The sequence below is a fragment of the Laccaria bicolor genome, genomic scaffold (genome assembly GCF_000143565.1).
Source record: "Laccaria bicolor S238N-H82 LACBIscaffold_33 genomic scaffold, whole genome shotgun sequence".
In the NCBI taxonomy this organism is placed as follows: domain Eukaryota; kingdom Fungi; phylum Basidiomycota; class Agaricomycetes; order Agaricales; family Hydnangiaceae; genus Laccaria; species Laccaria bicolor.
Genome location: NW_001889904.1, coordinates 288,569 through 304,031, shown reverse-complemented (window position 1 = coordinate 304,031; position 15,463 = coordinate 288,569). Strand labels below are relative to the sequence as shown.

General features: G+C 48.9%; 8 protein-coding genes across 8 annotated transcripts; 3 read left to right on the top strand and 5 right to left on the bottom strand.

Annotated features, from left to right (window-relative positions):
• Positions 1–33: 33 nt before the first annotated feature.
• Positions 34–1,295, bottom strand: LACBIDRAFT_307058 (uncharacterized protein; the record flags this gene model as incomplete). Its single annotated transcript, XM_001885690.1, has 2 exons — positions 34–538; positions 592–1,295. The coding sequence occupies 2 exons, from the start codon at positions 1,293–1,295 to the stop codon at positions 34–36; spliced, it is 1,209 nt and encodes a 402-aa protein (XP_001885725.1).
• Positions 1,296–2,792: 1,497 nt separating this feature from the next.
• On the top strand, positions 2,793–5,111 carry LACBIDRAFT_295196 (uncharacterized protein). The gene is made up of 5 exons (XM_001885757.1): positions 2,793–3,491; positions 3,562–3,589; positions 3,640–4,075; positions 4,132–4,483; positions 4,553–5,111. Exons 1-4 carry the CDS (start codon positions 2,794–2,796, stop codon positions 4,158–4,160), a joined length of 1,191 nt encoding a protein of 396 aa, XP_001885792.1. The 5' UTR covers position 2,793; the 3' UTR covers positions 4,161–4,483; positions 4,553–5,111.
• Positions 5,112–5,306: 195 nt separating this feature from the next.
• LACBIDRAFT_307055 (uncharacterized protein) lies at positions 5,307–6,273 on the bottom strand (the record flags this gene model as incomplete). The annotated part of the gene is made up of 6 exons (XM_001885689.1): positions 5,307–5,615; positions 5,672–5,699; positions 5,751–5,817; positions 5,866–5,996; positions 6,057–6,213; positions 6,264–6,273. 6 exons carry the CDS (start codon positions 6,271–6,273, stop codon positions 5,307–5,309), a joined length of 702 nt encoding a protein of 233 aa, XP_001885724.1.
• Positions 6,274–8,541: 2,268 nt separating this feature from the next.
• On the bottom strand, positions 8,542–8,800 carry LACBIDRAFT_307054 (uncharacterized protein; the record flags this gene model as incomplete). The annotated part of the gene is made up of 1 exon (XM_001885688.1): positions 8,542–8,800. The coding sequence occupies one exon, from the start codon at positions 8,798–8,800 to the stop codon at positions 8,651–8,653; it is 150 nt and encodes a 49-aa protein (XP_001885723.1). The 3' UTR covers positions 8,542–8,650.
• Positions 8,801–8,929: 129 nt separating this feature from the next.
• LACBIDRAFT_307053 (uncharacterized protein) lies at positions 8,930–9,284 on the top strand (the record flags this gene model as incomplete). The annotated part of the gene is made up of 1 exon (XM_001885756.1): positions 8,930–9,284. The coding sequence occupies one exon, from the start codon at positions 8,930–8,932 to the stop codon at positions 9,188–9,190; it is 261 nt and encodes an 86-aa protein (XP_001885791.1). The 3' UTR covers positions 9,191–9,284.
• Positions 9,285–10,421: 1,137 nt separating this feature from the next.
• Positions 10,422–11,868, bottom strand: LACBIDRAFT_331360 (uncharacterized protein; the record flags this gene model as incomplete). Its single annotated transcript, XM_001885687.1, has 9 exons — positions 10,422–10,682; positions 10,790–10,817; positions 10,868–10,934; positions 10,983–11,104; positions 11,165–11,267; positions 11,372–11,511; positions 11,575–11,640; positions 11,700–11,769; positions 11,823–11,868. The coding sequence occupies 9 exons, from the start codon at positions 11,866–11,868 to the stop codon at positions 10,422–10,424; spliced, it is 903 nt and encodes a 300-aa protein (XP_001885722.1).
• A 318-nt stretch (positions 11,869–12,186) lies between these two features.
• Positions 12,187–13,079, bottom strand: LACBIDRAFT_191505 (uncharacterized protein). The gene is made up of 3 exons (XM_001885686.1): positions 12,867–13,079; positions 12,528–12,809; positions 12,187–12,465 (listed from the first exon to the last, which is right to left on the bottom strand). Exons 1-3 carry the CDS (start codon positions 12,978–12,980, stop codon positions 12,304–12,306), a joined length of 558 nt encoding a protein of 185 aa, XP_001885721.1. The 5' UTR covers positions 12,981–13,079; the 3' UTR covers positions 12,187–12,303.
• A 902-nt stretch (positions 13,080–13,981) lies between these two features.
• LACBIDRAFT_331358 (uncharacterized protein) lies at positions 13,982–15,026 on the top strand (the record flags this gene model as incomplete). Its single annotated transcript, XM_001885755.1, has 5 exons — positions 13,982–14,257; positions 14,310–14,408; positions 14,462–14,650; positions 14,709–14,798; positions 14,859–15,026. 5 exons carry the CDS (start codon positions 13,982–13,984, stop codon positions 15,024–15,026), a joined length of 822 nt encoding a protein of 273 aa, XP_001885790.1.
• Positions 15,027–15,463: the final 437 nt, after the last annotated feature.

Genomic DNA, 15,463 nt, shown 5'->3' with positions numbered 1-15,463 from the left:
TGATGATACTCTAAGGAACTATTTCGAGGTTCGTTAGGCAAGCCAGTTTTCCAGCCGAAGTACTTTCTGACAAGTGCGCAGAATGACACTCTGGTATACACCCTCTTGACCTAAGCCAACCATCGCCCATGGACGAGTCCACCCCGGTACAGACAATATGAACCAACCCAAAACCCACATATACCCAACACATTTTGAAAGACGCGTTCTGCCAAATCCAATCCTCGAGGCTGAATTAATGACGATGTCTTCAATGGTGATCGCCACTGCTTGAAGCACGAAGAAGCGCATCGACCCTCCTGTCGTCCAGTCACCAAGAGCTAGGTAGTCACCGGCTAGATGAACTAAACCGGAAATAGCGAACGCGGCATAGAGTTGGACATGCCATGCCAACGAGGTGCCATTAGTGAGGCTGAAAACGTTCTTGACGATGAATTTGCTGTGGACAGTTAGAATCTGGAAAGCACAATGGTGGGCGACATTCGGACTGACTACGAGTAAATGTCTTACCCTGCGAAGATTCTGATGCCATACTCGCCTGAAAGAGAAGGTGTGATTAACAGCAGCCTGGCGAGGTAAGAGAAGACGAACCCCCAAAACCGCCCGACTGTATAGGCATCGCTCCAATACCCGAATAACGCAGGCCAATCCCTCGCCTCTGTCACCCCCAGAAAAACCGACGCCCCCGCGAGGACGTTATATGGCAGATTCAAGCTGACATTAATCTCGAGAAGATAGGCAAGGAACGTCGTTCGATCCAGCAACCACCCCACCATCCCCGTCCCGTACAATTCCCCTTTGACAACTGCTAAATTCCACTGCAACAGAATCTGCAAAAGGTCACCGAGAACATAATAATATACAGCCCAAGAAATCTTGGAAACGACGAATGCCCAGCGAGATAGGTTCTCAGACCTGCGAGGGATGCGTGCCGTGGGCTCATATGTCCAGCCCACCCCACGATGGGCCGTCAGAAGGCGGACCACCCACAACATACGCGCACGGAGGGATGCAGAGGGGATATGCCGTTTATCGTTTTGAAGTCGGAGATCGTTCTGGACATCAGTCAGAAGGATGAAGTCGGAGGCAGTGGCAATGCGGAAGGCGAGGCCATAGCCTCTAAATCGAGCCGTTTTTGTGGATCCCTCTGGTGGTGGTACATAAAGAAGTAGCCAGATGTTGGCGCAGAGTATAGGCAGGAAAAAAAGTCTACGAGATGGCGAGGGGCGGGCGACAAGCGCAAAGAAGAACGTCAAGTGGCTGAATAATGCTTCAATGAAGGTTGCGTTGACCATTGAAAGTTCGAAAATCTTGGTGAGCGAGTCAGTCGAATGCTTCTTGTCTGGTATCGAGTCCTTGCTCCGAGCGCAATGGAAGAACAAGATTGATTTCGACCGGACCCTGTGGTTGGCAAATCCTTCTTCGGCAGAGCATGAGTCGTTCATCCCAGCCGTCAGTCACAACAACGGCTTCGCATCCGGCTTGGAACCTTCCAGAAATTGGAGCCTTTGTCGGAACGGGCGCACAACCAGGGAATATGGCCGAGTATGGATTGACGGAACTTCTGAAAGTTGGCGCAAGAGTGCCATCGACACTGTCCATTTACAGTGCTTTGCACTGCCGTCTGCACAACGGAATTTGGAAAACCTGTTTGTATGTGTTGTACCGTGACTGCCACAAAGCGGGGAGAAACAGACCACTTCATCCAACAAGGCCTAAAATCTCTTGTGCTGAGAGATGATGCCCACCATGCCAAATGGTAATCCGTGTGCGCATCGCATCTGATCCTTATGGCGCCATGGGAGTTGGTTGTGTGCAAATTGTGTGCTCAGATCTGGTTCTGATACGTGACAATCTGTGACGAAAATACAAAACCAAATAGAGTTTTCGAAACTCCCTTGTGCAGACGGCAATGCAAAGCACTGTAACGGAAGCGAGATACGCGGGCTGTATATCGTGCTGCCTTGAAACTGCCCCAAACATAAAGCTGATCCACGAACACGCCATCATTGGTGTGGTCTCTGCCGCCCCAACTCGGCAGATTCAAAGAAGGCGAAAAAAATGGGTGCCGATTTACAGACCACATCTTTATATAAACGAAAGTCATTGAGATGACCACAGGTTCAGCAGAAACGATATGTACCGTTGATTTCCCTTTGGTGGGGACATTTCTGCATCCACTTGATCGTACTTCAAGACATCCGAGTGGGTATTTGCGGTCATGTACGCCGGGCAGTCAACCGTCACAACGTCCGAGTCAATACTGACAATGGGCTCCGAAACGAACTATCGTTAGTCAACGCCTTTCAACCCTGGTAAGTAGATGCGACTCACGCGACCAGAACTCTCCACTGAGGGCATTTGTAGTCGTATTACGAGGATGAGATGAACCAAATCTGACTCGCGGGCAGCTCGCATTTGGCTCGGAGTCGCATGAGAAAATGTATCATCGGCAACTTCCGGTTGACTAGGGCTAGTGACTTCTGGTACCCATAAATGATGACAGGCTTTTTTCTTTTTTTCGTTTTCCGCACAGAGTACATAAAGCTCGTGGCAAAACTCCGAGAAAATCTCGGCCTTCAGCAGCATGACTTTGAACCTCTTCCACGCTAGATGAAAAAAATTAAAAAGCGGAGCTTCCATGCATGCAAGCGAATAGAAAAATGGAGTCTGCGGTCCGTACCATCCTTTAGATCTTGGGCTAACCCATCTGAGTCTCTCTGCTTCCACTCTCATTCTTTCGTCCCATTACAAAAAGGATGATTGCTTGCCTAGAAGCCAACAGCTCGGACAATGCACCAAAAGGGCGAATTTAAACCTGGCCTTTTCTTATTGGCGGAGGCCATCACCTTCGTCTCCTTGGTGGTTACGCCATCTCGCCACCGTTGGATATTCTTTGTTCCCATATCATCGATCTGCGTCTACCTCTTTCTCTTCACCACATGCGAGAGAAATGCAACCAACAACTTAGTGGCGTGCAACCTATTCACCCTGATTTTCACCTCCTTGGACCTAGTCGTCCTCACCGACGTTCAGAACGAGCTTCGCCTGGTCGGGCAGAAGACGCCCATCAGTGCAGCGTCACTTAGCAGCCGCTTCTGGTGGGCACTTCAACTGTTACATAGTCCCCGAGGTATAGGATGGGCACACGAACCAACGGGTCACATCCGTCCGCACCCAACCACGTCACGCGCCCAATTCCTCCTGGATCAGGTACTGCGGACAGCCAAGTACATCCTTATTTTTGACGTCGCTAGAGTACTCTCCTATTCGAACCCATACTTTCAGAAGGGAGGACTATCTTTAACGGACGCCGGATGGTTATGGAGATCAACGGTGCTTGCGCATGTCGTAACTTCATACACTAGCTTGGGTTTGATCTGTACCGTCTACAGCATTGTGTCAGTCGCCTTGGGACTAACCGCTCCAAGGGAATGGCCACCTTTTTTTGGCTACATAGGGGATGCGTACACGGTTCGTCGTTCTTGGGGGTAAGCAACTTTTTTGACCACAACCCTTGCCTCCTTATTTACTTGCTGTTCATTGGTCCTCCTCTCTCAGTCGCGTTTGGCACCAAGTTATGAGAAGGGTACGTCTCCCCCTTGGACTCACGGCTGATGGTACTCAACTTTTGAACAGTTCCTTCAAGTCGAGTGCGACTTCATCGCATACAAAATCGTGCGACTTCCACGGAAGAGCACCTTCACGACCTACTTTAAACTCTTCGTGGCTTTCTTCATCTCCGGTCTAATCCATTACGCGGGAGATTATGCGGTGCTCGGTCACTGGTCCGGCGGCGGCCTGGTTTGCTTCGTCCTTCAGGCGGTAGCCATCACGTTTGAGGACGCCGTCATCGCAATCGCCTCGAAGTTTGGTTTCGCTAAACCGACTCCCATGAAGAAGCTTTTGGGGTACATCTGGGTAGCCGCGTGGTTCACTTACTCTTTGCCTATCTGGTCAGGTCCACATCTGACAGCCGGATTCATGGAAGACAATGTTCAATTCAGCCCTATTATGGGAGTGTCCCGCGGGAAATGGTTTCCGAAACCTGATCCTGTAAATGTTCTAAGTACAGGTAAAGTACATTTGTGCTCTGGACCTCGAGACGACAATTGAATTTTTACAATGCAGCTTTGTCGAAGATTATCCCCGCTACATGAGCAATTTGTCAACGACTTGCTTTGACCATAGACAGATATTTGAAGGGTACCGTGTAGGGTGGTTAGAATTATTCTTCGGTAGATGGAGACCTCTAGCCGTCATCTGGAGCCGCTTTGGACCAACATGATTTTTTTCTACTGAACGGAGTTAAAACCAGTGACCTGACTGGAATTGATGCATGGCACCATCGATGAACTGGCATCAAATATCGACTCAGAACCCCCACCCTGGGGAGGACAAACTCACAACTCGTTACCTTGAGTTATCTATGAGCGGGTTGTTGTCGCTACCGACGGAGCTTCTCCGAGAAATAGGTGCTGAGGTATGTTGGTTTCCAATCGAGAATCTCTGTTCCAGCCGCCATTCTCACTCAGCTTTGTGTGTTGGGTAGATGGCCGATAAGACTCCGTTTAGTATGCAAACGAATCAACTTCGCTGCGGAGCCACAAATTCTGTCGGAAATCATTTTATCCTCCAAATGGCTTTCGTCTCAGGTCGAGACAACGGAGCCAAAGCCAACGTCTGCTTCTAAATATGCAAACAAGCTCCGAATAGATGACATATGTCCCTCATTAGACCAAACCGGAATCTTGTCTTTGGACGAAGAAGCCAAGATTAGGTCTTTCCTTCTGCGCGCTATTGGTTCCCTTGTTGGGGTTCGTCAAATAATGTGAGTCAAAAAGAGATATTAACTCTGTCCTCTAGATGGGATCTGGGTCAATACGACCCAGAGTGGGCAACTCTTCTAGTCATAGATGCCCTTGCAGCACTCCCGGCTCTGGAGGACCTTCATTTGACTGTTTGGTCGCCTCCAGGTTCTCCCAGTGTGCAATCGTATTACATAGTGCTCGCCGTTCAAATGTTGATCATAACGACTTTCCATTGCATATGAGTGTGGCAGGGTTCGTGGGTCAATTGTGTTCCCAGTTAATATTATCTACAAAAACATTACACCATAGGTCACGAGTGAGAGAAATGCCAGACGAATCCAGGTTGAATCCAGGTTGAATCCAGGAGATAATCAACTTATAGTTGCACCCTGGCCGGGTCAATTTGGAATCACATCTTATAGTGGGTCTGGCTTGACCTCCAAAATACGCTTTGCGTGCGTGGAGGATTCCAACTGACAGGAAACGCAAGGTCATTCAGATTTCATTTTCGGTCTTCAAGCTTGAGTCTGGATCTACAGCCGAAAACTCCTTTGGATTCGATGGATCGTGGAATTGTAATGTCCCCGCCTTTGTGCTCGCCGATGACTCAGTTCGTGGTGGCTCATTCGTCACCTCCAGCGAGGGGGATAGAAAATCCACCATAAAATGAGGGCCCAAGGAGCCCATAGAAACTTCAGGTGGAAACTCCATAGTGACGACATCTGTGAAGGACGAATTGATGGAGGCCAGTGAGTGTTGGCTAGAGGAGTTCATGCGCCTCATGCTCATGACAATCCTGCACGTCTGCAAAACAAGAGGGCTCAGCCGTTCATCAAGATGCCGTTAGAAATGAGTCTTACAGCAATAGAAAAGAGGGTGCTCGGCCAGCTATTCAAACCCATGAGTTTCTTGTCTCCGAAGAGGGACTTGAAGACATACATGAAGATAATGTAGGGATTTGCTGTACGATCCAAATACGAATAAGGAATGCACGCTCCCACCACCGCTAAAGCAACATGAGAAACCACGCAGGAAAGGCTAGAGAAAAACATACACATGACCAAAACGAAACACCACGCCGCACCACGGACAACAAAGGGGACTATTTCTGCTTGCCCAATTACCATATTTCGTTTGCGAAATATAATGTAAAAAAGAAACAAATGAATGATTACGCCGACTCCGCTGTAGAGGAAACACAGTCAGCGTTCATCTCAAGCATACGCAAAGAGTGCCCATGCGTACCCGACAATGACCCCACCATGAAGTGTCCCCGACAAACTACAAACTTCATTGAAGCCTGTATGACGGGCCCACGCCACGAAGGGGAGCGGAAATTGGCAGAACACTATCGGGAGAAGCCATAAGGACTTCTTGCTATGAGGCGTGTAGAGCGCGTAGACTGATTGCGGTGGTCAGGCTTTGAACAGCTTGAAGGTGTGAACTACGCACTTTGTATCATCAAGACTGTGTCAAGCACCACCAGCTGCACCACGCAGCACACCAAGAGAACCATAAACCACACATCGCAGACTTTCGCCGACACAGGGGCTCTGGCTAGCGGATAAAACTGGGACAGGAAAAAGCTCGTGCTGTGGTTAAATCACGCGGGTCAGTCAGTCGTCGCAGCCTAGATGATATAGCGCATCACATACGTTTGAACGACGAGAGCAAAGTATCTCGCGAATGTATAGATGTACTTGACGCTGTTCATGGGAGACCTGTCCAGTTCCCAGAACGGATCAACAAGCGCGCGTGGAAGTTTAAAGTATAGACTTCACCTCCAAATGAAACGGAACTCTGCTCGACATGTTAGGACATAGTCGCCTATGAGAACTAGCAATGAGACCACTGTTCCTCGCGTGATTAATGGTACGACAATAATGAAAGAACAGCGCGCTTACAAGACGAGTAACGCCTGACCATCACCGCAGAGGCGAGATTGACCATAGTGCCGTCGGAGACCTTGACGTCTAACGTCAATGGTGGGGGAACGTGCAGGGGGTGAGAACGAAGGAGAGTTATGTAACCTGTCTGAATTTTAAGGACACTTTGTGGGCAATGTGTATGTTTATTATTGGTACCTCGCAGACCTGCAGGGTGGAGTGAATAAGCTGATCGAGAAATGCTCAGGCCCTTTTCAGGTACGCGCCCATTGCCGTCGGGAAACAAAAGGTGAGACCTAGGCTGACCTAGTCAAGTGTGCAGTGGTGAATCGCAATGGAAAGAGGATGAGCGTTAAAACGTTTGTTGCCATTATCGTCGCTGGATAGTAGCCGATGAGATCACCTTGCTTGTCAAGGTCTCCCAAGGTCATAAATACCAAACAGGTACAATAAGTTTCCCTGCAGCTTCAAAAAAGGAGGAGGAGAGGAGGGACTCTACACAGGAATTCCAGTATTTTAGTGTAACTATGTAGTATACATGATGTACATATCTTCAATCAAGATGTTGACGTTGTTCTGCCAGTGGAACTCGAGCATTCAACCGCTCTACCCTCCAATTCATAATTCCACGAGGCACTGAGGTCCCTCCTTGCTGCTTCTCTTCGCTCTACCCTCGCGACCCACCACCAGAAACGAGACACCGCTCACGCTGTACCATTCTTCCAAGTGGTTCGTTCGACGATGGCGGGGGGGGGAGGGGGGGGTATTTTCGTATGCGAGGCTTTCACGACGGCGGGTTCTTGTTGCGACGGTTTTACGTGATGGTGAGGGGCTAGTATTTTCGTATGCGAGGCTTTGATGGCGGCGGGTTCGTTTTGCGGCGGTTATGTCAATTCGTTGCGCGAGGCTGAAAGAATGCTCATTAGTAGTAACAGTAAGGAATGCAGGGAGGCCGGCGAGATACCTCGACGTTGTCTTGGGAATGGGGTTGGCGAGCTCCTGGAGCTGTGAGCAGCCGTCGTCGAGTTGGAACCTTGGAGGGCGAGGGCGAGCAAGAAATCACGACACCAAATATCAGTTTGTTTGGCCTCCGCTTGATTCTAAAAATAAGGCGACTTCCCGTTTTGGGATTAAAGTTTGAGGCGGAATCTCAAAAGTGCTTTTCTTGCATATGGCGCACGCGAGCGAGCAAACCGGTGCAAACAACTGGTCTTTTCAAAACATGATATCGTCGTCTCTTTCTTAGCGCCAGCTCCAATGTTTATATACATAACTATGTAGCGCTATAGCTCTTGAACACTGTTTCCTTTGTTACGAAAAAAAAAGTCGCATCGTATTGGTGCAAAGCAGTGTATTTGTCAGCAAGCAAGGTGCCTGCTGCCGCTGCTAAGTGTCAGCCTCTAGTACACCGCCATTTGTACAAAATGCTGATGGCATCTGGCACGAATCTCCGCTTGACAGGTTTCTGATGGAGGTTGCTTCGGCATGGATGGCAGGTGTGTCGGAGCTTGGCACGTAAATGTTAGCCCCAGCAGTCCGACACCTGGCCCACAGGTTTACGACTCTCCTTGGGAAGACCTGTTCTGCCGATTTTCTTCGGGGAATGAAATAGTGTACTTAGGATAGAAATTAATCATAAGAAAGTAATAAAGCGATACAATGAGTGCTTCCAAGTTCTTACAGGTGGAAAAAATGGGGAACTTTGAGCTCAACAGGAAAAGGCCCGTGCGTTAAGCTCTCGAAAATCTCTCTAAGTCGTTTTAAACTCCGCGCTATGTTTGGTTATTTTCAAATTTCAACCAGAACCAAACTTACCTTCTTCATCACAACCCATCTCCCCTCACCTGGCCGCTCCGCTCCCAGCTCGCTCCCATTCTCGTTATCACAGGAGTTGTTGTTTTCATCCATGTTCTGTTACCCACTGGCCTGTGCCCCCATGTAATCTCCCTGTTTTTAATTCTTTGGTTGTCCGTGTTCCCTACCCGTGCGCCTGTGCATGGTCGCTACCATTTGTTGCTGTTCTGGGCTTTTGTTCGCCCATTGCCCCTTGTATTTCCCCCCCGACGAGTACCCGCTTGCTAACTTATTTCTGCATTGCGTCATGTAGCGGCAGCCGGATCAGACGCCTCTAACCTCTACCACGCCCATCACCACATCAACAAATGGCGACGAGGGCTCATAACTACCACCACCACCACCACCAACAACAACGAGGGCCCACCACCACCGTCAATGAACGACGATGAGCACCCAGGACCACCGTCAACGAAAGGTGATGAGCACCCACTACCACCACATCGTACGCCCACCACCATCAACCAATGGCCACCATCACCACCACCTACAACAACGAGGGCCCAGCACCACTGTCAACGAATGGCGACCAGGGTCTGCAACCACCATCACCTCCAACGAGGGCCCAGCACCTGTCAACGAACGGCGATGAGGACCCACCACCACCACCTATGGACCACGTCAAACGCCCATCCATGAACCAGCCAGGTCCGTTGGGTAGTAGATAGCGTAGTTGTAAACACCTCTTGTATTCCCTTGTAACAATACAATTCATTCTTTTGTTCATGCTTTCCATCAACTGAATTTCTACTGAATGAATACATGTACCGAGACAAATTTAACAGGTCTAACTAAAAGCTCTTCGTAATACCATGGAATACAGCCCACCTACATATAGGCATAGGTGGGCTGAAGCACCCTTGCCACTGGACATCCACCTGGCCCTTCAGCTGTTATCAATATCTGAACTATCCTGGCCGCAACTTGGAGGGACAGCTGTTGTCAACATCCAGCCCAAACGTGAGAGCTACATCAACCTGGGGACACGCTGTCGTTGGCCAGTAATGACTGTTGGGAAAAGGTCCCATCAGCATGTCTGACAGCTGCCAAATTATGCTGGTCAGGATTTGTCACCCACCTTTCTCTCACATGTTCATCATTTGGCGGTGTAACTTAAGCTTCGTGTGAATATAGAGAAAGGAGGGAGTATTTAATACAGCAAATATTTAAATACAAGAAATCCGTGAACATGGATAACTTGTTGCTATGTGAGAGTCGAGCTTTCAGGCTCGGAGGTGTTTTTCGGTTTCGTCTTGTTTTTGAGCTCTTTTTTGAGTTGTTTTTGATGTTGTTTTTTGCAAGTTTTTTGATTGAAAAACAAGATATAAAACAAGCCGAAAAACGCTACTGTGAACTACTCTATACTTAATCTATGTAGCTACTACTTACTAGACATACATACGAGTAGCTCTGTCTCAATAATCAACCTCCTTCCTCAGGCTGCCTTCATGTCTCAACAGTACCCAATGGAGATGGCCCGAGTGGAAGAGTGGAAAGGCTCGAAAACACAGTTGAGGATGATGATGGATTCTCCCTGCTGCTCTACAAACCATGTATCTACTCCCAAGCTCTTGCCAATACACTTGTCTCAGTGAAATCCTTCAACATCGGGAATGAGGCGGATGCAAGGCGGATGACTTTAAGAACTGCTGTGCACCTAGTGACAAAACTTAACTAATTATAAAGTGTTTACAATAATATGTAATACACCATAAGAGAAATGCCAGACAAATCCAGGAGACAATCAACTCATAGTTGCACCACAGGTCAAGTTGGAATGGCATGTTATAGTGGATCTGGCTTGACCTTCGATGGTGACCGAAATACACTTTGCATGGAGTATTCCAACCGACAGCATACGTGAGGTCATTTAGATTTCACTTTCGGTCTTCAAGCTTGTGTCTGGATCTACAGCCGAAAACTCCTTTGGATCCGATGGATCGTAGAATTGTAATGTCCCTGCCTTTATGCTCGTCAATGACTCAGTTGGTGGTGGCTCATTCGTCACCTCCAACGAGGAGGTGAGAAAGTCCACCACAAACTCAGGCTGAGAGCCCAAGGAGCCGACAGAGACTTGAGGTGAAAACTCTATAGTGGCGACATCTGTGAAAGACAAATTGATGAACGATGACTGTTGGCCGGAAGAGTTCATGCGCCTCATGCTTATGATAAGCCTGCATGTCTGCAAAATGAGAGGGATCAGCCGTTTACCAAGATGACGTTAGAAAAGAGTCTTACAGTAATAGAAAAGAAGGTGATCGGCCAGCTATTCAAACCCATGAGTTCTTGTCTCCGAAGAGGGACTTGAAGACGTACATGAAGATAATGTATGGATTTGCTGTACGATCCATATACGAATAAGGAATGAGCACTCCCACCATCGCTAACGCGACATGAGAAATCGCCCAGGAAAACCCAGAGAAAAACATACACAAGACCAAAACGAAACACCACGCCCCACCACGGATAACAAAGGAGACAATTTCTGATTCCCCACCTCGCTTGCGAAATATAATGTAAAAAAGCAACAAATGGACGGTTACCCCGACTCCGCTGTAGAGGAAATACAGTCAGCGTTCATCTCAAGCATACGCAAAGAGTACCCATGCGTACCCGGCAACATCCCCACCATGAAGTGTCCCCGTTACACTACAAACTTCATCGAAGCCTATTTCACGAGCCCACGCCCCGAAGGGGAGCGGAAATTGGCCGAACACTATCGGGAGAAGATATAAGACATTATTGCCATGAGGCGCGTAGAGCGCGTAGACTGATCGCGGTAGTCAGGCCTTGAGAAGCTTGAAAATGTGAAATACGCACTTTGTAACATCAAGACTGCGTCAAACGCCGCCAGCTGCACCACGCAGCACACCAAGAGGACCATAAACCACACATTGCAGACTTGCGGCGACACTGGGGGTCTGGCTAGCGGATAAAACTGGGATATGAAAAAGCTCGTGCTGTGGTAAAATCATGTGGGTCAGTCAGTCGTCGCAGCCAAGATGATATGGCTCATCACATACGTTTGAACGACGAGAGCAAAGTATCTCGCGAATATATAAATGTACTTGACGCCATTTATCGGAGACCTATCCAGTTGCCAGAACGGATCAACAGCGCGCGAGGCAGTTTAAAGGATAGACTTCACCCCCAAATGAAACGGAACTCTGCTCGACAGGTGAGGACATAGTCGCCTATGAGAACTAGCAATGAGGCCACTGTTCCTTGCGTGATCAATGATACGACAAGAGTGAAAGAATAGCGCGCTTACAAGACGAGTAACGCCTGACAATCACCGCAGAGGCGAGATTGACCATGGTGCCGCGGAAGACCGTGACGTTTAACCCCAATCGAGGGGAACTTGAAGGGGGTGAGAATGAAAGAGAGTTGTGTAACCCGACTGAACTTTAAGGACGTTTTTTGTGCATGTTTATTATTGGTACATCGCAGGCCTGCAGGGTGGAGTGAATAAGCCGCTCGAGAAGCGCTCAGGCCAGGACTGGCCCGATCAGAAAACCTATGTGAATTCTGGATCGTCGTGAACCTGAGAGTCAACGTTCAACGTTCAACGTTCAACGCTCTTCAAGACCATTTGAGGCATTGTTCACAGCACTCACGACATCGCTCAAAGTCTTCCCCATGACAAGTTCGGGGCTCCTGTAAGAAAACACCTAATAATTCAGATGGGCAGCTGCATACAGATACAATCATACAAAACGAGGACAGGTAGAACCTTTCACTTCAGCTCTAATTCATAGGGTCAAATTGTACTCGTACTCGCTGCTCGTACTCTGCGAGATCCAGAGAACCACAGCCGACAACATCATCGCAACGCTTTGCGAGACATTCGCATAGCCGTAGTAGACGAACTGTTCTGGATATCCGTTCAAGACATACTTCAAGACCAGAACCGTCTGCAAGGTCAAGTTATTAATGCCAAAGTCGCAAAAAGTGGCGTAGAGAGTGGGGTACTCACGACACTTCCAGCCAAACCCCCCGCCATCAGCGCAAACCCAATGAACAGAATCAATCGTGCCCTCCACACGGCCCTTGAATCTCCAAGACCCTCATCCCCTCGTATTCTGTCTTTATCAATCAAGTTGATAACGAGATATCCCAGCAAAGAGCAGATTCCCGGAATCCAGTCTACGAATGTGACGTGGACGGGCGGCGGGGCGTCTGGTTGGTCTCCCCAAGGAGATTTTGCATGAGCAGACAGGATCGCAGCGTCCAAAAAAGTCCAATTCGCCAACGTAAACTATCCATGTAACGTTCAGCATCTAATCCCGACCCATAAAGCAATTCCCCAACGTACTAGTGCACCCGCTAGGTATACCCCAATCGCCCGTCGACGTTTCCCAAACGTGAACTCTGGAAAGGGGTTCAGGCACACCCGCCTGGGGTCGTAGTTTGCTCTTGGAAGCGACATGAAAGTGCGAGCGCTTGAGGTCGATAAGAAGTGGGATGAAGGTGACTGCGGGTGTCGTGGCGAGGTGGCGGAGACGGTGCTTGTGGTGCTATGCAGATCGTGGGAATTAGGAGTCGTGTCTTCCCACACTTGGACTTCCGTCTCCACTCGAATTTTCAGGGGCACTACGGGCTCACTCATGTCGAAGATGTCAAGGTTGCGCATTTTTGAAGAACTTGGAGTGGAGGAGGTGGTGGTGGTGGGGAGTTGGAGAAAATTTTGTCGACCCGCTACATAATAGGTAAGTACTTCTTGCGTACCCAGACTTCGCGGCAATCAGCTGAATGAATGGAGGGGACAGGGTGACTTTGTTGCATTTGATTTTCTGGGCAGACGATGTCGAGCACATCTCTCATAAAGGGGCTCGAATGGGCTCCTGACCAAGTTATTTTCAGCTTATACTTAGCCCCCTCTCATCAGGACGAGGTACTTAAATAAGTCGACGGTACACTCAACTCACATATCACCTCGATAACATATCCTCATGCTGTCGACAGAGAAACTGTTTGGTTTGAAAAACACCTAATTTCGACCAGGTAATGTCGCGTTTGACTAGTAACGGGCAGACAACGCAGAGACCACCACACGCGCCACTGGATATCGACAATGCTCAAAACCACCCAGTGTACCCCAAAGCACTTCTTTGCCGTCCAGCTTTGTCCCTCGGTCACAACGCGTTGCTCTATGTACCTCAGGGCCAAGTCTATTGAGCCATAAAGCCATGTATGGCCACCAACGGACTCCACTGAGCTTTGTCTTCCAAATTCGGTGGCACGGTGGCCTCATCGTGTATGGATCCATGGGATGACAATGGCGGGGGCGAGCCACACTATATATCTTCTTGGTCAAGGCGGTGGCCATTGGCTAGTATTTAACGAGCACACATTCCGGTGTAGAACTCTCCAACAAACTACCCTCCAAGCTCACCGCGCACATACACCCCCACACCTCTCTTATTCAACATGTCCGCCAAGTGGTACCCAGAAGGCTACTCCTACCCTACCCTGCCACCCAACTTTGGGGGCTCCCCCGCTACCAGTTCGTCCGGAAACTCCTCCGGTCATCGTCCCTCCCCCAGTCGATCGACTGTACCGGCACGCGATGGCGCAGCAGGACGAGTTGGTTATTATGACCGCTCTATTAAATCGACCTCTTGCCACACCTCTGTCCTTGGCCATCCCCCGCTTGACTCGACTGCTGGTCGGCCAGAGCTTGTTTCTGGGGTTGATTATTTCAAGGTGCGTTTTTTCGGGCTTTCCGGTGGTTTCCAGATTAATTTATTGTCTGTAGATTGGAGAGATTGTTCAGATTCGTCGCTACCATTCCGCGGACAATGCTTACAGCAACTGGCTGCCTGGAAGGGTCGTCCGCCCCATCTTTAAACCCTGTGTAAGTTTATTCAAGCGTAACAACCTCAACCTTACTGACTGTACGATTAATAGACTATCGGAGGAGACAGCAGGAGCTATGTCGTCTCCTACACGGACCCGTATACTCAAGATTACAAGGAAAAGACTTTCTCTCCCTGGCTCAACGAAATTTCGGAAATCGCACTTGAGAGGCCTTCCTCTGCCTGCTCCAACAAACCAACTAAAGAGAGCACCGACACCGCTGCAGTTCCGCGTATGAACGTAAGCTCATTTTATACCTCGTCATTTTCTCACATTCTGACGTTCACAATCATGACAGGCTCCAGTTTACGCTCGCGTCAAATTGCCCCAGTGGACGAAAGAAGGCACGCAAGAGAGTAGACGCGTTTGGGTTCCAGCGCTTCCCCTTGTACGCATTCCGTTCAATATTTATTTGGATGACCTGAATTGACATTACGCATCGTTGCAGGCCCCACCTGGTGTGCATGGCCTCCACATCCGTGTCCTTGCCGGGCAAGCTGCGCATCAGGAGTTCTCCGGGGTTACAGAGATCTTACCGTACTCGCCCAAGACTGTCTCCGAGTGTAGGAAGAAAGGCCAGCTTGTGGAAGGTGATGGTCTGAAGAGATATCTTTAGACGTAGATTATTTATATGTGATCTGGGAAGGTTCTACCTTGGTTTTATTCCTTTCAAGCAGCTTGTTTATAAAATTTAAAATATAACACTTGTAAAACACTTCGAACACGACTTTGACACGACTTTGAAAAGTCTAAAGGAAATCGACGTTAGTCAACGGCCCGAGAGCACCTTACTAATGGTAAAAACTGGTGGTTACGTAACTGGCTATTTTGTCATGAAGTTTGAACGCGTAACCTATCTTCTCCAAACGGCAGATTGGCAAGACGACGACGATGAGCGACGATTTGGCACGGATTTCAACGGTGAGCAGCAGTGAGCCTGGCCGAAATCAGTCCTAAATCCTTGTAGTAGGCGGGATTAATGACAAATTGGGTCCAACATTACCGCAATTCCGTCGGCACGAAAACGCGTACACATGCCAAGGTCCCATTTGT